The sequence below is a fragment of the Ammospiza nelsoni genome, chromosome 1 (assembly GCF_027579445.1).
Source record: "Ammospiza nelsoni isolate bAmmNel1 chromosome 1, bAmmNel1.pri, whole genome shotgun sequence".
NCBI lineage: Eukaryota > Metazoa > Chordata > Aves > Passeriformes > Passerellidae > Ammospiza > Ammospiza nelsoni.
In genome coordinates this window covers 110,477,102-110,499,262 of record NC_080633.1, presented here as the reverse complement: position 1 = coordinate 110,499,262, position 22,161 = coordinate 110,477,102, and the positions used below count along the sequence as shown (strand labels likewise).

The following is a 22,161-nucleotide window of genomic DNA, read 5'->3' as shown; positions in this document are numbered from 1 at the left end:
CACAAAAACCAGGATAGCAGCATGCATTGTAATAGAAACTGCAACAAAGTATGTTCCAGCACATGTGCAATCTTGTCAGTCAGAATCAAGTTAATGAATTTCCTCTGACAGCTACTGGTTTCTTTTAGTATCCAATAAATCAGGAGGAAAACAGTAATACCATGCCACTGGCTGGACTCTAATTTTGTCTATTAGTGCATTTCATTTGGTGTCACTTGGTTAAGATTTAGATCTGAATTGCACCCAAATTCAATTTCTTTGCATATGACTGCATTAATAATCTAATGTGATAAAAGGTCATTAGCCACTCTAAGATAATTAAGTGCTAGGATTATTTAAAAAAATCAATCAGGGACTAAATCTGTAGGGTTTTTCTTCTGGTAAATCACACACGCATTTAAAATCTGACTTAATGTGAGAATGAATAATATATGGAAAGCATTAAATCAGGGAGGTTAAAAGTAAAGAGGTTAAAAAAAAAGAGCAGAGTAACAAACCAACATTAAAATACCCAGCAAATAAGCCCTTAAGTGCCTGTCAATAATATGTGAAAACAGAAATGGCATTGTCATTGCTGATATGAAGAATGGAAGTCTCATGCAGACAGTGGTAAAGTTGCATTTGAGATTTCAGGGATTACTGATGATATTTTTCCAGTTCTCAATAGATGGCACACATGGAAACCTGACTGTGGTGAGAAGGGCTGAAATGAGCACCAGGCTGGAAGGTTGTGGTGGTCTGAAGAGAGGCACAATGCTCACAACCAATTACATCAAGTGAGGTCACAGGGAGAACAGGCTCAGCCAAGCTCTGTTACATGTGCACGTGTTTACGGCTGAGTAGGCATTTACAGAGTGTTTGCATTTAATGTGGGGACACACACACAAATAAATTCTACATATGCCTGGTTTTAAGTTTCCTAGAAAAAAATTAGTTATGAAAAAAGGAAAACAGAGAAGGTATTAGATGAGAAAATTAACAGTATTAATGAAAATTAGGATGTGTGTCAGAAGACTTCATTACATGCTGTTAAGCAGTATTTGAAATATTAAAATGAACAATTTTATTTAAAACCTTTTCTGGAAAAGGAAAGAAAGATAATAGTTAGAAGTAGATAGCAAACATAAATATGTCAATAAAAATTACCACACAAATCCAAAGAAAATTCAAGCCTAGTAAAATGAGGGACAACAGAAGGAAATCTACAGTAGAAACAAGAGAAAGTAAAGCTGCAGGTAAGATCTGGTGCTAAATTAATAGGGGAGTGCTAATGTTAGCTACAGTATTTGGTAAGGTTTGAAAGGATGTATTTACATCTGATCAGGATTGTGGATAATTTGCTAGGCCAAAATGCAAATGTAAGTTTGAAACTGCATTAATAAAAATTCTTTAAAAAAATAAATATTCTAAAAGGAAGGGAGAGAAATAACCTCAGATGAACTAGCTGAAGAGTCTTCTATCTTGCTGTTAATCATTGTTAATAATTCTGAGCATGCAATGGAAGTCCTCCAGTGCTGGACTCAAACCACATGTTTGACCCCATCAGATATAAAATGTAAAATATGAAGCACCATCAATAGAAATATATTGATGCTCACTAATTTGGTTTTAGAAACAGGACTTGGCAACCTCAATTCAGGCTGTACTCCGATGAACTTCAATTATAATTGGGTTTTGTAACTGTGCTGATGTAATACACTTCTATAGGGTATTTAAATTAGTCTTTCATGGCCTTCCAACTAATATAAAATAACATTACATAATATAAATGAGGTACTTGGGAAAGAATAAATGCTGTATGGCAGATCTTACAAAGAAGCATCAGAAACATACATACCTGACCTTACCATAGGTAATATTTTTATGGGCATTGTGGAAACAAATACACAACCACCCAGTGACTGTATTTGCAGATGCTGGAAGCAGAGATGAAGAGATAAATCATGATGGCAATGTAGATTGCACAGCACAATCTGCATTCCAGGATAAATTGGACCCATTCAGAGAAAGCAGATCCTGAAATGTCAAGTGCAATCTCATATATCCAGGGGAAGAAAAAATGTGTGCTATATTTCTGGAAGATTAACTAGTGGCTGAACACAACCTGGCAGCAGGTTGGAGAAGCATCTTGCACTTCCCTGGTAGCTCTGCTATCAAAGAAGCCAAATTACTTCTGATGAGAAAAACAACAGTGTAAACTGAAAAATAGGATATTTATTGCATTGGATTCACTGCTCTTAAATGGAGAGCAAGTGAAAGAAACTCCGCTAGTGCAACTTGACTAATTTATTTTTCTTATCCAAGGCATAACATATATCAGATAACCTGTGCCCACAAATAATCTGCACAAGGACAAGGGGATAATGGAAGGGGATGAGAAACAGGGCAATGTTTCCCAAGCACAGGATCAGGGATACATTCTTCTGGTGTAACCTGGGCATGCATATAATGAGCACTGCTGTTAAACCACAGGGCATTTTCCCACCCACACAGAAGCTGTGGTTTTACAGTTGAGGACACACGTTGAAGCACAGCAAGGGATGTTGACCCTGAAAAGAGCACACCAAGTTGCCTTTCCTCTTTGTTCCCTTGCCCTAGTTGAAAATGGTAAGATTGTAGAGGATTTCCTCATATGAGTTTCCTGTCATTTATGCAAGTCAGAAAGAGGCAAGGATTTCCTACTCCCAAAAAGGAGACATTACACCATGCGTGTCAGGCAGCAGTGCTGTTGCCTTCAAATGAGAATTTTAATTTCAGCAAGCTTATTTACATCATGACCCTTCATCTATTTACCTGATTTTAATGACACTATTATATGAGAAAGTAATCTGTGACAAGTATGTTATTTGGTGTAACTTTCTAAAACCTTAATGTCTTAACCTTTGTTAGAGTGAGTCATACAATTAATTAATTGGGTAAGGTCAACTGAAGTAGACACATGGTGCCTGATGAAAGCATGCGTTGACATGAAGCTGGTTTTATAAAATCATGGTATAATCTCTAGCTTCTGCTTGTACCTTGAGAAACTATAGTTCCCCCAGGGAAAACCCTTGTGAATAAGAAAAGATGGCTGAAAAGATGAGCCATGTAAGTACTGATATCTTTAATGGCTAGGATTTTAAGAGAAGTGATTTCATAAATTAACAAAATCCTTTTGTTGATTTATGAAATCACTTTTCACAGCAATGTGGCAATACATTGCCCAAAATTTACTTTTTGGTATCAACATTTAGGAAAACTTCTGAAACTTCCTTCGGTATTTTGATTTCCCCATTGCTCATATTTGCCTCAAGCTCTGATCCTATCTGTTGCTGTGGCTTCCACACAGATTCACTGACCACCCTCAAGAGGACCTTCCCTCCTGCCTGTCCTTCACTTACCTGCAGAGTATTGCCCTGTCATCCTCATCTAACTGTGATTTGAGTCCAATGCCTTTTCCTTGCACTATTGTCCTTCCAAATCCAGCTTTCTTCATCTGTGTGGTTTTTTCTCCATCCTGTGTTTCCTTACAAGTTAGTGACCCATGTCTGCTGGCTTAGCTTTCTAGATTTGTCTATTGTTTTGCCATGCAGCATTTATTGCCTGACTGGGGAGTGAAAGCACTCACTGCTTTCCTGATCAATTTGAAGTAGAAATTATTTGCAATGAGTAAATTATTTTCCTCCATGCGAGAATGCATGCTTGTCCAAATGTTCAATTTTTCTGTGTATCTTCCCTGCAATTTCCTTTGAAGAAACTTTTCCTGGGAAAGAACCAGCAGGCCTGAGCTGGTGCCTGGCTGAGGAATCTGGACAGTTTGATTGATTCACCAGGCTGGGCTTTTGGAAAGTGAACCAAGTGAGTGAAAAGAGGCCCTGGGGAATCATGAATAGGAGGGAAAGGGGAAGCAAGCTATTACAAAAACTTCAAATTGCCTTAGAAGGGCATAGTCACAGCAACCACACTCAGATTAGTGACATTACACCTCTTTGCCAGGCTCAACTCAGGAGCATAAGATGACTTTGATGAAGTATTGTAGGTGTAGAACTAACAGTTAATTCCTGCTCCTTAAGAAATGACCTCATTAATTTTTTTCCCCCTCAAACTGGGACAAGAGTTGAAATTTTGAAATCTCCTACCAGCTGGGGTAGAAAAGTCAGGAATGTGAAATACCTTTCTGAATTAAACAGAATTAATAAATGCAAAAAAATTAAGCAGGCTGTTTAGAAGTGATTGGAAAGTTTGGATTTTACCTTGCCATGTCTGGTACAGGACACAAGACATGGAAGAAAAAGTGATTATATCCTCTTTCAGGGCTTTCTAATTTGAGAACCAGTATTGTCATGCTGAATCTATTGCACTCCTTTCCTTCCTCCATTACCCTTCCTTTCCAAACAGTAAAATAATAATTATGCATTCAATTCTAGTTCTCAGGAGCGAGGATGGTTCTCTCATGCATCTGCATCATGCATTGCTGGAAGCTGCTGGAGTGGAGTGCTCTGATTTTTTTATCCAATTTGAGCCCATCTCTTCCCAAGCTGAGGCCTATATCCTTACAAAAATATAGGAGCAATCATGTCTTGCACACTAAATCCAGTGGCTTCTGGTATAATTCAGATCAGAATTAATTCCTTTGTGCTTCAAATTATAATGCAGCAATTAAGATGTTGAATAATATCATAGACTAAAATATGCATGATGGCTCCTAAGATAAATAGTATTTATTTTTAATGCTGATCTTATTCAACAAGCACTATGGTTGAAAGATATATTAAAATGAGAAAACCTTATAGATTTTACAGGCTATTTGGACAGTTTCATATTTCATTAAACTTTCTAGGCACAGAGAATAAAAGGAATATGTAACTATAATGTTTCCCAAGAGCATTTTTGATAATGTCATTAGTAAAAAAATTATAACTCTCTTGAGTAGCATTTCTCATTTGCTTTTCTCTTCCACTGCAATCACTTTTTTTTTGCAAAAAAAAAAAAAAATTTACAGTGACAGAGAGTCTAAACAAGGCACTTTCTAGGAATACAGCAAATTCTATTAACTCGAACCCCAATAAAAATTACTTGTTTGGAAACACTACTTCTCACATCTTTAAGCATACAATTAAGACAGTTTTAAAAATTTCTGTCAATTCATTTCCCTTGTGATGGGACAGATGAATCACATCTACTTGACTATTGCAACTGGTAAACTCTGTCAAGCTCAAAATGGCCCTTCTATGCCTACCTGTGGTTTCCAACGCATTGAAATATATTTTGCAGTGAAAATCTGAACTGCTGATTCAAAGACGAAATTTCTTTAAATGACAAGGAAAAGTTTGTTTAGACTTTTTTATTTGTTGATCTCTTAAATGTAGTAAAAGAAGTATGTTTGTGGAAGGATAGAGAGGTGATTCTAATCATAGGAAAGACAGGAAATCTCAAATTGATTGTATTCCCTGGAGTAATATCTGGTGAACAATGGAAAACTGATATTATCATCTCACAGCATTTTATTATTATTTTATGACTTTGCTCTACATAGCACTGTATTTATGTATCAAAAAACCTCAGAAAAAATACTCTTTGTGAACCAGGAAAATACTGATTTCTAGGTGAGAATCTACTGTTTGGTTAATTTTCATCTTCTGTGTCCAAGAGTAATTACTTAAATGTGTTGAACCTAGAAGGGAAAATCTGGTTGGATACAACAATAATGTGGTACGACTCTCTTTTAAGGAAAAAAGATGAGAAAAAAAAAGTAGTATTAAGATGCCTTGGTCAATTCCTCTCCATAAAGCACATTGCCATTTGACTTAAAAAAAAAAAAGAGAAACAAAAAAAGAAGGATTCACCTCAGGTGAACAGATATAGTTTATTCATGAAATCACATATCCACTTGCATTTCCACATTCCCAGCTGTCATTTCTCTAATTATTGCTCCAGTGACGGTTTTTGCCTTTATCTTTCTACTGCTTAAATTTAACATCACTCTGATAGCTAAGCTCAGTGAAAGCAGAGTGGAATCTGAGGAACCAGATTTAATTGATCAGTTTTAATTCATACTTTCAGTTATTTGTTTACATTTATCTATGCACACTGTAACCAGTGCTTGCCTCCCATCTTCTAAAACACACCTGCTTGCCTAAAATCAAAGCTGCACACTACACACACACACACTAAGTCATAAATACTGCAGCAGACACCTTGTTACAGGGACACATTACATGTAGGGCTTTTGCATGTGACTAGGACTGCAAAGATGGAACAGCTTTGGAGAAAGTAGTACAAATGTTGTCTACAAATGAAGAACCAGTTTGTTAGTCCTTTGTTAGTTTAGCGACTCAGTTTCAGGAAGTGGCAGGCAACAACCCCAGGAGTTTCCCTGACAAAGGGACCCCCAGAAGATCATCTGACTACAGTATAAAAGAAATGAGCAGCTAGGATGACAGACTTTAGGTAGAAATATCTGAGATAACTAGGAAAAAGGAAGTATGAGAGTGTGTGAGAGAGTGCGCGTGAGAACTTCACTTTTTCTTACAAAGATAGTGGTAATATTTATAAATGTCCAAAGTTTTGTGGTGAATGGATCCAAAGACTGTGTTGCTGAGTTTCGATACACTTGTTTTACTTAATTTCTTCTTCTTTTCTACTTGTCTCTGTCTTTTGTTACCAGCAAAGAATAGAAGATTACTGCTAATCCTGGGCTGATTGGTGGGGGGGTGGTACATGGCTGGTTCTGGGGAACAAAAGAGAGGTTATATAGAACGATTACTTTGGAATTCCCAGCCAGAGCAGGATCACCAGGAGCTACTCCTAGCTCTCTCTGAATACCCGGAGCTGTTCACTGTATTATCAAGAGCTGTATTATCATGCCTGGAAGGAGAACTGCATGATCACCGACTCCCATCCTGTGCCCATCAAGGGCATTGGGATCCCCAGTAGTCAGGGACAGAGTCCCATTGATGTAGGAGAGCAGGAGATTGATCCCTGCTACCACCTTGAAGCATGGCTGGGCAAACCTTTCCCATTAATCCTCGTAGCTTCAGATTTGACCTTCTGCTTCAGCCAACAGACTGTCCAGAGGATCACCTGGACCATGTCCCAGCCACCCTGGCCTTGATACACACTTGAGGCCCCTGGAGCAGTTCTTGCTGCTTTGCTGTCTAAAATCTTCCTTCAGAACTGGGTTTTGTCCTTGTCTTTTGGGAAAGGACAAGCTGTGTTGATTCAGCTTAGGAGGAGTTCCTCTTTCTTCTGTGCATGTGTTGTTTTTCCTTTGTCTTGCAAGCTGCAGAAGGGCATTTCATGAGCTTTTCCTCATTTGTGGAAGGCAGTGAAACTTAGAGGGCAGATGCAGGAACCACAGCTTCGCTCTGGCAGCAATTCGTCTTCCATACCAGTGTCTGCTGACACAGATGACCACATTGCTCACATTTGTGAAGGTCATGACCAAATCCAAAAGTTGAAAAATCAGGGTCCCAGATTAACCTTGAGGAGTTACCACACAACAGCTAACTGGTTGTAAATCCATGTTGGTATCAAACTTGAAATTATTTGTATTGCTATGGTTTATTAAAAAAAAAACAAACCTCAACCAACCAATTCCACCCCTCCAACAGATAGCTTCTTGTGTGATTTTAGCTAAATTTTAAATTTTTCATTTCAAGTTATGCTGCAGAGGATTGCTGTGAAAAACATTAATTCTGTAACTCAGAAATTTGAACTGAGCGTAAATTCAAATGTGCAGTTGAAGTTTGCAAGGAGCTGGGAATCCATGTTGTAAACTTTCAAGGACATAGTTTAACCTGTAACTACCACAGGGAAACAGCTACATCCCATATTTAAATAACTACAAATGAAAGTATTGGATTCAGCCTGAGATTGCAGCTCTTGCAATTCTATATTCTTTTTCCTCTGTTTTAAACCTACATGGTAATACAAATATGCTATTAACAGATGCAAAAACCCTTTCAAATGAACTTCCTCAGCAGTAGCTGAGTTCAGCAGAAAGATCTAGCTGCATACAAGAATTGCAAAACTTACAAGTTCAGTAAGCTTCCAGCCCAAAGGAGTACAAGAGCACAACTGGCAGCAGGAAAGAAACAGCAAAGGGTAGAGGCTAAGCAGTTTCAGCTCCGAATTTTACAGTCATGTTCTGGTTATTCTTACAATTGAAGCAGTGGACATGCTCTCATCTATTACTGACTTTCTTACTATTTGTTCTTTTTTCTATTCCCTGATTAGGCCTCCCCTGTCACTTTCCATCCTATACTCTCTGACTTCTGTTCAGATACCATTTCCTTTCATCCACTGCTTTCTCTGCAATAACCAGAGAAACTGGTTTTCATTTAAATAATTCAGATGGTTAAAACATGTATTTGTGACATTGTATTATCCCTTTGTATTTCTGTCCACTATCTTTCCTATCTATTTGTACATTGTCAGAATCTGGCAGCAAAATGTTGTGCACACATTGCCAGACTTAGGGTGCTACAACTCACCTATTATATTCCTTCTAATGAATCTTCTGCCTTGTTAATAAAGGTATTTGAATCCTAATTGACTGCCCCAATTTTTAGTAACAAATCTGGGATACAGCACCCTGAGCTGCTGTGTTTATTGGAGATGGAGTTGTTCATCCCTCTGCAGTACTCCAGGCAAGTCCCAGGCTGCATCAAAATGTTCTCAGTCACCACCCCTGGAGGTGTTCAAGAAATGGCTGGCCATGGCTCTTGGTGCTGTGCTTTAATTGACAAGGTGTTGTTCTGTCAAAGACTGATGATCTCAGGGGTCTTTTCCAACCTAATTGATTCTGTGATTCTGTTACCTTGTCTTAGGAGAGCAGTCCATGAGATGTAGAGCAGCATCAAACTAGCATGACAAAACTGGTCCTGTAGACAGTGTCCTACTGGGAGAGATCATCCAAAGACAGAGACATTCTGAGCACCACATTTTTAATACTGGGTAAAAAGAAAATGTGTACAACATGTCTGCATTCACAGAGAATAAATTTTGAGCACAAAAATATAAGTTTAGAGCTGCCATAATAAAAAAAATCCTCCAACACAATTACAATTAAATGAATGATTTGTCGTTCTGTAGTGGCTACTGAAGATTGGTAATAGCCACATGAAATCTGAATCTCTGCCAGAAATTTAAATAAAAATTTGAATCTTTGACAGAGGGATGTGATGATGGTCAGAATTTTAAAATAATTTTTAACCTCAAGTCATGTGTGCATAAGATCAGAACTTCTGACCCACTTCACTCTACTGGATATAACTCTAGTGTTCAGAAGTAATAAATCAAGAGGAATGGGAGACAAGCACCATTTTCCCAAATTGTCTGGGTGGAGGTCCTAGTTTTAAGTATCTGTGAAAATATGATTTTTGAATAGCTCTGGGGAATTTCCAAATGTGGATAAGCCATAAATATTGTGGAAGTCTGCTTTCCTCTTGTTCTAATAACCTATGAAAGCAAAAAAAACCCTTTTTTCCTGCAATATTTAGTAGCTTTTAGATAACATTCCCAGGACTCAATCGTGAACAACAGCAACTTGTATGGACAATAAGATTTTTTTTCCTTACTGTCTACATGAAAAACTACTTTTTCATTCACAGAGGATGGGTTATGGGTTTTTTTGTGATGTTTACAAGCCCTGTCCCTGGCAGGGTGTTAAAAATCAGCCCTACTACAATACTACTTGTTTGTAAATAATATGTTCAAAATCAATTATGTCACCATGGATTATCACTGTTGTCTTCCAAACGACTTCCTTCCTCAGGTGACAAATGCAAAAGGACTTTGGGTGATAATCCTGCTTTAACATGGGAATCTCAAAAAAAAAGGAAAAGGAGCTATTTCATCCCATTTGAATTTCATGCAAACAACTGAGCAGTGACAGGTCTGCCAGAGAACACCCCAAAACTCCTGAATTTTTAGCAGAGTCACCGAGTGGCTCAGGTTGGAAGGGACCACAGTGACCATCTGGTCCAACATCCTGGCTCAAGCAGGGCCAGCCTGGAGCACATGGCACAGGATTGCATCCACACAGTTCTTGAGTATCTCCAGTGAAGGAGACTGCAAACCTCTCTAGAAAATCACGGCAGATTCACCCACACAGTAAAGAAGCTCTTCCTCATGTTCTAGTGGAGCCTCCTGTGCATAAGTTAAGTATTCTGGGGGGTTTTGTGTGGTTTTTTGGTCATTTTATTTGGGATATTTTTTCTGGTTTTATTATTGTTGCTTTTTTGGGGTGGTTGCTGGTGTGGGGATTTTGTTTCTTTCTTTTTTTTTTTTTTTAATAAAACTGACAGAACTGCTTTCCTTTGGAGGAGATTTTTGTGGCCAAATCCCAGCTCTTGTCCCACCACAAACCAGCGTTCTGGTGCCAGGAAATCCCCCAGGACAGCTGCCCACCACTCTGTGCACAAGGATTTTGTTTAATATAATGCTTTAATGGGCAAAGCTTTAAAAATGAAGCTATTTTGCCCAGTTTGAATGTCTTGCATACACTGACAGATCTGCCAGAGAACACCCCAGCAACTCTTTGCTTTTCAACAGAGCCTCAGAATTGTTAGGGTTGGAAGGGACCTCTGGAGATCATGTAATCCATCCCCCCTGCCAGTGCCGGGTTACCTGGAACAGGTGACACTGGAATGTGTCCAGGTGGGTTTTCAATGTCCCCAGAAAGGGAAACTCCATGTCCTGCCTGGGCACCTGTTCCAGTGCTCTGCCACCCTCAATGGAAAGCACTTCTTCATGTTGAAGCAGAACTTGTGTTTTAGTTTATGGCTAACCATTCATGGGTTGGGTGTGTAGTTTTATTCATGTGTGGGGTTTTTGTTTTGGGGTTATTTTGGTGGGCTTCTTTCCCCTTTTTGGTGGTTGTTTTTTATTTCTGTCCCTCGCCCCCCCCCCCCCCCCCCCATTTTTTCTGGGGGGGAGGGTATAATTGTTTTGCTTTTTTGTTGCTATTTTGGATATTTTTCTTGTTTTGATTTGGGGTTATTTTGGTGGGTTTATGGTTGTTGCTTTGGGGTTTTCTTTGTTGCTTTGGTTTGGATTTTTGTTCTTGATTTTCTTTTTAATTCCCCCCCTTTATTTTTTGTTTTGGAGTAATTTTGGCTTTTTTTTTTTTTTTTTTGGTCTTTTTTTGTTTTATTTTTTTTGAGTTTTTTTGATTTTTTTTTTTTCCCAATTTCATTGTTTTGATTTGTTCCGTCGTTATTTTGGCGGTTTTTTGTTGTTGCTTCGGGGCGCTTTTTCCCCTCTATTTTGGGCTTTTTTTTTTTTTTTTTTTTTTTTTTTTTTTTTTTTTTTTAGTAAATCCTTCAGCGCTGTTTTTCCCGCCCCTTGGCCAAAGCCCCCGGGAGCATCCCACAGCCCCGCGCCGCCCGGACCGCACCAACTGCCCGCTCCGAGGGGGGGAGGATTTTGTTGTGCGCTCCCTGTGCCCCCCCTCCGGCCGGCCACCGTCGCCTCCCCCTCCCGGCCCGGCGCCGCCCCTTTGGCCAATCACATGAGCGGGCGCGGGGGCCGCCGGGAGCGGGCGCTCCCCGAGGGGCTCGGCTGAGGCGCAACATGGCGGCGCTCGGCGGGCGCTGAGCGGGGCCCGGGCGGGAGCCGTGCACAGGCAGCGGCCAGGGAAGGAAGGAGGGAGAGAAAGAATAATCCGGAGAATTGCGGAGAAAGGTGGCGGGGCCGTCTCGGGCGGCCCCGAGCGGCGGCCATGGCCCAGTGCGTGCAGTCGGTGCAGGAGTTCATCCAGGACTCGTTCGTGCCCTTGGTGGCCGCGCTGTGCAGCGAGGAGGCGGAGCGGCTCACCCGCAGGAACAACCTCAGCTTCGCCGAGCTCGTCAGGCCCTTCTGCCGCCTCACCTCGGAAGGTCGGTGCCGGCAGCGGAGCGCGTTGTTTACACGGGGCGGGGGAGGCGGCGCCGCCGCTCCCTTCCGCCGCGGCCTCCGGGGGTCCCGCACGGCTGCGCCCGCCGGGGCTGTGCCCGACGCCCCTTCCCCTTCCCGGCCGCCCGGGCGGGTGTCACCGGGAGGGAGCCCTGACGGGCTTTGAGGAGACTCGCGTTTGCCGGGGCTGGCGCAGGTGACAGCTGTTTAGTCAGCTTAGTTTGATTCGGTCTGCGGAACCGGGGAAGTTTGGCTTCTCCTGGAGACATCCCACGGCTGAAGAGGAAAGTATCTGTAAATTCAGCTCTTCCAGACGGATTTTTGCGTTCCATTAAAAGCATTTTGCTATTACCTCCCTAGTGCTCGTACCTGACTCTTGCTGTAGACTCTGCTGGGTTTCACACTGGCCGTAGCCAGGCGTTGAAAGTACGGCCAGTCTTTCAGAAACATTAATCGTGATTTTAGTTGCCGGGCTTTCCTTTCTCTTGCCTGTAGCTTTATCCTTTATGCTTATTTTTTTCTTTTTTTTTTGTTGACGTTTCTGTAAGACCTGTGCAGAGAAGGAGTGGGAATCGAGCTGCTTATGTGGCAAAATGACCACGTGAAGCAGCAGGAAAACTGGAGCTTGACCACTTAAGAGAAACAACAGGTTTTTTTAGCTGTGATGCTTTAACTTACTATCCGGAATTTGTTTGTTTTTAATTTAGATAAGCTATGCATTTCAAGCTGCTGCTCATAACAGTAGTTTGGTGAGAACTGCTTGTCAGAATAGTTGCTGCAATGACATTTGTCAGATTTGGTTTCTGACAGACATGTAGCTCAGACTGCAGCCTCTATATGTCATGTGTTGAGGAAAGAGTGCAAGAAAATGAAGCTTGTACTGTAATTCTTGTTGTATTTTTGCATTTCTCTCTTAAAAATGGCAGCAGCTTAAAAGCTACTTTGTGTTAAAAATCTGGCTTAGTTTTCAGGTGAGTCTTAGTAACTTATCAAGTGTAACTTGTTCATAAATGTTTTCATTTTGTTTAACAGTGCTTATGAACTATGTGAGAATGCAGCAGAGATAAAAATAATAAATTCAGATGCTCGCATCTTTAGAGTTCTGAAGTTAATTGGCCTTTTAGTGAAAGGCTCTCAAAATGCATCTAGCAAGCAAAACCAGGCAGAGTATTCTAAATGAAGCATTCACTTGGAAGGTTAATTAATTCACTTAGTTGCAACTATTTTGGTCCAATTATTGTGACAGTTAAGGAACTTGCAAACCTGAATTATCCTCAGTGTTCTCTGAGTGAAAGTTGGCACAGTGGGTTTTGTTGCACACTACTTTGTGTGTATTCTGATCCAGCAGGCCACAAGCCTGACTCCAGTTCCTCACTCCAGGAGTGACTTCCTCTTCCTTCTGCCTGGAAAAAATGTTAGTGTGTGCTGACTGTCAGTTCTTGTGTTAGAAGCAGCACGTGTGAGGGTAAGGGCAGAGAGGAAGAAAGGCATGGGTAAATGTTCTGATTGTGGTACAGCAGAATGTGTGTACATGACATGCTCTGTGTTTTACTGCTTCTTATAATGTTATTATTATTATTCTCATGTTATGTATGGTTATGACATTGTGGTGATAACTATTCTGGGATTCTGTGAGGAGCAGTGGCCATAAGCTAAAATACAAGAAATTCTGCTTCAACATGAGGCAAAACTTCTTTCCACTGTGGGTGGCAGAGCACTGGAACAGGCTGCCTAGGGAGGCTGTGGAGTTTCCCTCTCTGGAGACATTCCAAACACACCCAGGCAGTTCCTGTTACCTGCTCCAGGTGATCCTGGCTTGCCAGGGAGGTTGGGTTAGATGATCTCCGGTGATCCCTTCCAACTCTAACACTTCTGTGATTCTTTAATTCTGTTTTGATGCCTTCATTTCTAAGTACAACGTTTCTTAAGGGGGTGTGAAATGCTGTCGATTTTAAACTAATTGGTCTCTCTTTACTTCATTGAATTTGTAACAGAAGGTTGGATTGATTAGTATTTCATCCCTTCAGAAATAAGCTGTCCCTTGCTTATGCAGAAGTTTAAAGTACATTAATAGCTTCTTGAGTTATTCTATAATTTGAAAAGCTCAGTCATGGATTTGCTACTGCATTTTTAGAGTCCTGTTACAATACATGTTTTTGTCTGAAATTAGGCATTATGTAGCTTATGAACCAGCTGAAGGCTGTGTGTATGTCAGCCTTCTTGCTTAAGAAGCAGTGCAGGTAGGAAATTAATCTACTGATGTATGTGCAAAGCAGTTCTGATAAACAGGAGCTGAGCTGAGCTCTCTGCTGTGCATGTGTCAGTCATCCTTCACGTGCTAACAGAGATGTGAAGGGCCAGAACACAGTGTAATCCTTCAGGTAGAGTGAAACCACACACTGTTGAGGTTGCTCAATTTAAGGAGGCCAGATTCTATCTAATTCCAAGTAGAACCCCACAAAGATATGTAATGTAGATACAACGGGAGCACCCTTTGCACAAGTTAGTATTTAATCTACTCATCAACTTTGGCCTATCAGTGACTTGCTAATATTGGTGTAGCCAAAAATACCCTTGCAATACTCAGCAAACTGTGATGGTAGAGTGTCCCAAGCACAGATTCAGGGTGCTCTGTCCTGTAAATTTCAGTCTCTTGACTTCTGTAAGAAAGTCGCCTCCTGTTAGTGAAGGAGGAATGTTTAAAAAAGTAAAAGGACAGCTTCCCAAATTTTCAAGTTCTTTTAGTAAGGAAACCAAAAGTATACTGAGGATTTTATACCTTCATATTTATTCTCTAAGTGGCTGTCTTTCTTAACTGTTTTGTTTGTTAGTAACAACTGATGCCTGATTTAACAAGTGTTTGCACTGTATAGATTGTGTATATAGGAAGGTTTTCTTTAAAATAGGATCCTGTTTTTAAGACTCTAAAAATGCTTATGAACTAATACTGTCTTTGTGGGAGGGAGGATTACAGTACACATGTCAATTAGCAAGTATCACTTTAAGATAGCATTGGTTACTCTTAAATCAAAGTGTTTGACCTTAACACAGAAAAAGAGAGCTTCTGATAACTTTATCTGATTCTAAACCTTAAATATGTGCAAGATGTAAGGAGGTATAATGGGAACACTGTGCTTATTCAAGCTTAGTGTGGTGTTAGGAGTTCCTTGTCATGTGTATCTGAGCATCTTCAGCTTTTGATGAGAAAGATACTGTTCTAATACATGATACTGCTACCAGTTTGGGCAAAGTTCCTTTTGAAATTATCTTATAAACATTTGAAGAAAATGTATAACACAAGACACAAGACATGTCTTTTTTTTTCTTTTGTATTAAAACTTTTTGGGGTTGTAAGTATGTCTGTTATTTCAGTCCTTGTCATTAAACATATGCCAGAGATGTCATGGAAGTGTGCTTGCTCTTCATTATTATGGCTGTTATGTTTAGGGCAGACAGCAAGGATGAGTTGTAGTGTTGCAGCTGTGCTGGTGAAGGCAAACTAGTTTCCTTGTTGTTTGTTCCTGCCACTTCCTTTACATCTGATAATTTCAAAATAGGGTTGGTAATTTACCCATGTGATAAGATGAAAGAAGCCCCATCCAAAACAACTGCTTCAGCTTTCTGATAGAAATGCTGAATTAAGTAAAGTTTAGCCAGCACAACTGCCTTTTCTGGTGTTGGTAGAGCCTTATGATATGTGAGTTCAATCTGAAACTTATAGCTGAAAAAACCCACACAATTTTAGGTTGTTTTTGGCAGGATGAGTTTTCTAACCTGCTTTACTATGTTTTCCCATGAGCTTGAGTGCTGGTAAAGCTTGGGAGTGAATATGTGCTTGAGGAAGGTAGAACTATGTGAGTCAAGATTTGAGCAACATTAGAAATCTGTTTTAACATTCAAAATGGATTGTGAACACATCTAATGTGATCTGACTTTAGCTATGTACTTGGTACTTCTGAAGAGGCTTGTGGAGAAGGTGTGGGGTGCTTTCCAGGCTGGAGCAGATTGAATACTCAGTTTCAGACCTTTATGGTGTGAATCCTGTAGTTAGTTGAAAAATGAAGAAAACACTAAGAAATTTCCTTTGTGCTACCTTTTCTACGCTATACAGGAATTTGTGAAAAAGCATGCAGAGGAGTCGGGCTGTGCTGTGTGGCACATGGTGGCACCAGGTGGCTTAGGCAGCTGTAGTCAGTGTGTCCTGCCTGCACTCACAGTCTGGCTTGCTTGGGGGGGTTGTGGTTTGAAATAGGGTGAAATTACATGAAAAATCACAGCAGGCCCAGAATTGTAACGAGTGTTGAAAATGTTGTGAATAGTTTTTTAAAACCAGATGGCTTTAGGAAGCAATTTTCACAAAGATTCTACAAAGGAAGCTATAGCTAAAAATCATAGAATGGTTTAGGTTTAAAGGGACCTTCAAGAACATCTAGTTCTAAGTTTACTCTGCTGTGGTTAGAGTTACTTTCCATTAGAACAGGTTGCTCACATCCTTGTCCAGCCAGGCCTTGAACTGTTCCAGTGTTAGGGTATCACAGCTTTTTTGGGCAACCTGTTCCAATGCCTCACCATCCTCATGGGAAAGAATTTCTTCCCAATATCTGACCTAAATCTGCTTTCTTCTTTCAGTTTTAAACCATTCCCCCTTGTCTTGTCACTACATGCCCTTGTACCTCTCCAGCTCTCTTGAAAGCCCCCTGCGGGTACTGCTCTAAGGTCTCCCCCCTTCTCCAGGATGAGCAACCCCAACTTTCTCAGATTGTCTTTTAGGATATGTTAATTTTGGGTGAATGAATACCATGTTTTCCCTGTCAAGTTTCTTAAATGCTATTTATTTGTGTGTGTGGGATTTCTTGGATTGCTGATTCCTTGAAACATGATGTGTTGGGTGAAATCCGTACATGTTTCCTATGGCTTTTCCATGAAAGTTGGTATGTTCTACACAGGAGGGAGTGAGTGTATCAGTGTAGAATGTGCATGTACTATGTTAGATGGAGTGGATATTCTTACCAGCTAAGATCCTATGCTATTCATTAATCAGTCTGCCTAGATCAGCCTAATGTTGAACATCAAGTGATTTTTTGCTACCACCTTCCCCCCCTCCATTTTTGGTAGTCAAGCATTATGGACTGTGATCTAAAATTGATGATGGAGAAGTTTAATGGAGCAATCTTTAAAGAGAAAATGTGTTGGAAAAAGACTAATTTATGACAACTATTTTAACTGTCTGTCATACTCCTCAACAAATCATCTTCTTTTTCCTTTTTAGTTCACATGAGAGATCCTAATAATCAGCTTCACATCATTAAAAATTTGAAGATCGCTGTCAACAACATCATTACTCACCCACCTCAGCCCGGTGCTATTCGGAAACTTTTGCACGATGTTGTGTCTGTCAGTCAGCCTGCTGAAGGACTGGTGGCTAATGTGATCACAGCTGGAGATTATGATCTCAACATCAGTGGTATGTAATGCTATTGTGCTTTTCATAATGTAAACTGGAATTGGCTGAGAGGTTTCTAGCCTTCATTTCAGCTTTGTGGCATGTACTAAAATTATTCAGAGTTGCAGTTTTGAGACATTGCTTTTACTGAAACCTTGGATTTATTGAATAGTTTTGGCTTTATGTAATGCTGCAAGAGTGGTTGAACTGAATTAATAATTTTAATTTTCCTGGTATTTTAGTTCTTCTCAACTTCTGTGAAGTCATTATCTTAATGTAGCCATTAGCGATGCTTTCATTGTGTAATTTTCTTGTTACAAAACTGATACAGTGACTTGTTGCACTTGGCTGAATAAATGTCAGAACTTGATGTTGGTATTAATGTATGGCTTTATCTTGAAGTTAGTTATCCTAGCTTCTTTTATTTTTGATGATAAAGTCATAAAAAGTTTAAGGAAAAAGGACTGTGAGGAAAGGTGTGTGACTCCTTTGATTCTTTGTCTTTTTTTTTTTTCTTCTGTGGAACTTGTGCTTCATATTTCACTGTCAGAATTACTAGGGTATGCTAAAAATGTTTTTCCTCAGATTTCCAAGTGATGAGGTATTGTGAATAATGCTAAATCACACCTGATCTTAGGAGCTGAGAAGATTGAACTCCTCCCAATTAAGACCCTAATCCATTAAAGCCTCTGAGCATGTACTTAATTCAAAGCATGTATGCACTGCCCTATTTAAACATGCGTAATTTATTGTGTTTTAAGTTCAGCCTGCAGTGAAGAGTTTAGCTCTGCTATAGCAATAGACTGATAAAACTTTGTGGGAATTAGTGACTGATTTTGCTGTAGTAAATTTTTTTTTAATGTTGATAATGGAAAAATGGCATAATCTCATGTCTTGGATACCTAATTTACAAGGTACGTCTTCAACTTGATGTCCCGTGTTGGTTTATAAAGCAAAAGAACCTGAGCCTGGAAATTTCTTGTTTTTGAGATGTGTTGAAAATCCCACATTTTGTAAAATTTCTGTGTCCTTCTTTATAGATCACATTGGTGAATTGCTGTTTTGCTATAAATTTTTTTTTTTTGATGGAAAGTTTGCTTCAATTTTAGAGATGGAAAGACCCTAAGAAAGCGGAATGATATCAGTGAGGAGACTTTTTCATGAGGTTTTTTCTGACCTTAGTTTAGAAGTGAGATGTTGAAAGAAGGGAAGAAAAATAGTGGCTATTTTAAGCAATGCCTTGTAGTTACAGAAGCAAATATCTCTTCTTTTGTTTTCCATATTTGCTGCTGGAGCCTCAGATGTACTAATTACTGTGTTTGACTATCTTTTGTCTCTCAGTGATTAGGTTCCTATTTCCATTCACACTGGCTATATGCTTATTTGACAGGAGGAGAGGTGTCCAAGCTGTTTAAGATCACAAAGAAGGACAAATTCATGTAGTAGCTTTGTCATTCAGTGGAGTTCTGTGTCACAAAATACTGACAGTGCTGTTGATGGAGGAGTTTGTATCCCATTACAGTGTAAGAGAATATGAAGAAGAACCAAGTAGGGTTTCTTTATGCTTAGATGGATATGAGTATTTACTAAGACATTTAGGGTATTTTTTTTCAACTTTCTTAGAGCATTTTATTCAAACCAAGGGATGCATTCATTCCTGACAGCAGAACGTAATCATTTGGCATGGCAAATGGGAAACGTTCTCATCAGTTCTTAATTTGTTCTTTTTTGGGAGTGAATTAGTTTTCTAGGGTAATGATATTAAAAGATATTTCCTTAATTTTAATGGTGATCAAGTGCAGTCTATTTTGAAGAAAGATAAACACTGTTTAAGAAGCTGAGTTATGTTTCTGGCACTGGGGTCATAATCCTGCTCTTTTTTTGATAAAAGTTTTGGAACTGGTGTGTTGTATTGATTTAATTGTTTGTAATCCTTCTTTGTTACAGTTTTTTTAAATATTCTTATAGTTCCATAATCTGGTGCTGGGAGACTCATTTGGTTGCTGAGAAGTTACTTGTGTTCAGCCATGCCTGCTTCTCCCATGTACTGGTACATGTAGAAAGTGAAGAAAAATGATCCCATTAAAGAACTAAATTATTTGAAAGAAGGAAGGACTTTTTTTCCCTACTAAATCAGTTCCCTGGCTATGTTTGTTCAAGGCTGCATGCCATAAATGCTGATATGAGGCATTGGAGGAATATGTTGAGAGTGTTGGGGCAACCACTTTCAGCAGCTAATGTATTCAGGTACTTTTAACTAGTACTGAGGCTTGGAAATCTCACAAGTTAGTGCCCTAGATTTAGAGTGTCTTCCATCTGGTAAAATAGAAATAAAGTGTAGATACAACTTAAGTCTTTGCTACTTGATAAAATTTCCATTTTTGTTTGAGCCTAGAATTGGGCCTGAACTAGAAGTTAATATTGATTTCCATTAAAGTACTCTGTCAAACGTTGAGAAGCTTGAAATATTCCTGATTAAGGTTAGCTGGAGTCAAATCTCCTCCATACCCCTCATGGGCGTGCATAGTGTAGACTTTTTTCTACTTCACGCTACCAGAGTGTAAAAGCCAAGAGTATGTTTGCATCTGACCCTTTTTAGTATAATAATATAATGTTTTTTCTATCAGATCGCTCAGTTAAGGCTAGTGTTCCTTGGTACAGTAATTGGAAAGAGACACTGATGGAACTGAACACATCCACGTTTTATTCAGGTATTTTTTTGTGGTTGGTGCTGATTTGCCAAATTGCCCTTTACTCCTTTTCCATGTGCCCCATCCACCTTTCTTTACCATCTGCTACAACTGTTCAGCACTTTTCCGGACGTAGATGTGTGTTCCTCCATTTTTTCCCCCTAACTGAAAAATCATTGGTGGTGGTTGTTTTAATTTTTCTTTTAATCACATTTCTACTCCTGTTAATCAAAATCATTTGGTCTTTCCATACAATCAATAAGGGTGGTGGTGGTAAATTACCTGGTGCTGTTAAGAACACTGGATTGTTTGATCCTATGGAGCTGTATACTGTCACTGCTGTATTTCAAGTGTACTTTCTGCTTCTCTGGGGAACGCCTTTCTCAGGGGACAGTAACACTTTTTAAGTTGGAACTCAACTGCTGACTGTACTTAGAGCACGTATGTCTCTGCTATATTGACATCCTTTCTGGAGTATGATCCTTAAAAAAAGAAAAAGCTCTCTAATACATTTTTATGTAGTTTATGAGACTTATTGCTACCAAACCACATTGGTTATTAACATCTCAAGGCTCTGCATTGTGGTCTATAAGAGCCAGGTTTTGATATTTTTCATTTTTATATATTTATATAGTTTATGCCTTTGGTGAATAATATCCATTCATCCTTTCAGTAGTATCTGTTCAGATCCTGGTAAGTGCCTAAAGGGTACAAAACTTCATTAAGTAGATTTTCCATTATTATGCTGTTATGTAGAAATACTACTTTTTTTTATTCTTAATAAGTTCTCAATGTGTTAACAAGTTTACCAAAACTTCAGTTCTGTTCCAGCATACTGGAAAAATGCAAAGTGTATAGATCTGGATACCTGAATGGCAGTGGTGGTTTACACTGCTGTAACGTGTTACGAGGTGTCACAGTTGTGAAATTTTTTTTCAAATACTGCTTTTGTTTTGAGTATGGTGTGTGTTTATCAAGTATCTACAATAAGTGATTACAGCCCTGTAAAAGGCTCAAGTGAATCCTGTTGATATTGCTGTGTAGAGGAAGTCCCAGTTTCCTTTGAGGCTGCTTCCAAGGTTTTTAAATAGGCCTAATGAAAAAAGAGGGCAAGAGAGCCAATCCACAAAACAAAGTAGTACTTCCCTGTTTGTAACTGTCAAATTTTAAAAAACACGTGATTTTTTTATTTTGCTGAGATTCAGCTGTAAAACAGAAGTGCAAATTTTTTGCCTTAGGTTGTTTAACAGTGTTTACTTTGAACCAGAGTTACTGCATGGCTTGTTATACTTGTGAAAAATGCGTATGAGTCACTTTCTTATGGCTTACTTTTAATAATAACAAGCTGTGTTTTCCTTAATTTAAATAGTTGGCATGTTTGCATGTAGGACTCAGTAAAGCCAAGAGCTTTTTGTATCCTAGTTGAGTACTCAGAGAACAGTTTCTGGAAGGGCTGTAGCCAAAAGCTGGAAGTTTGTCTCCTAGTATGCTTTTTTTAATGTAACATGTGCTCACTGCTAGACTGAATTCAAGTGTGGCTGTGTCCGACTTCTGTGTGTCTGAAGCCAATCTAAGATGGCTTGACAATGTAGGATTAAAGAAAATGCATTAAATGAATGCCATACAAGATAATTCCAACATAAAAGTGAACCTGTCTCCAAAATTAGCTTAAGAAATCAAAGTGGTGGTTTGGCTTGGTTTTTATGAGGAGGTGCATGACAGCTTTACAAAGCATTAGATATTTTTATCTACTTTTATTTTATTTTTATTTACTAAAGTCTAGCAATGTGCATTTTTAAGGGTCATGTAAAGAAAATACTTTCAGAATTTCTTAACAAATTTTTTTCTCTGATAGTTACTGTCTTCTAGTTTGCAGGTGAGATGACAGTGGATCCAGTTACTTCAGTGTGAAATCAGATTATTGGAAGTGGATTGATTTTGCTCTGGAATCTGTTTCCCACTCAAGGGAAGAGTTGGAGAGTAAAGATATAATAGAACAGGCTTAAAAGAAGAAATAATAGTTCATTGTTTGACCTATAGCTGGAGTGGAAAGAAATGGACAATATTAAGTTCACATTTTTTTGATGTCCCAGACATCCTTGCTTTCCTTTGATTTGTTACTCTTAGGAAAATGAAATCCCTATTGTGGAA

The 22,161-nt window shown here is 39.2% G+C and overlaps 1 protein-coding gene across 4 annotated transcripts in view; it reads left to right on the top strand.

Moving 5' to 3' along the window:
- The first annotated feature begins 11,535 nt into the window (after window positions 1-11,535).
- Window positions 11,536-22,161, top strand: part of TRAPPC8 (trafficking protein particle complex subunit 8) — a 52,454-nt gene continuing 41,828 nt past the window's right edge. For 2 of the 4 annotated variants that reach the window (XM_059473154.1, XM_059473145.1), the window contains exons 1-3: window positions 11,536-11,861; window positions 17,147-17,341; window positions 19,948-20,031. In XM_059473154.1, the coding sequence (XP_059329137.1) occupies window positions 11,705-11,861; window positions 17,147-17,341; window positions 19,948-20,031 (436 nt within the window). In that variant the 5' untranslated portion in view covers window positions 11,536-11,704. The remainder of the gene's footprint in view (window positions 11,862-17,146; window positions 17,342-19,947; window positions 20,032-22,161) is intronic. The other 2 variants (XM_059473171.1, XM_059473162.1) reach the window with 1 other exon arrangement.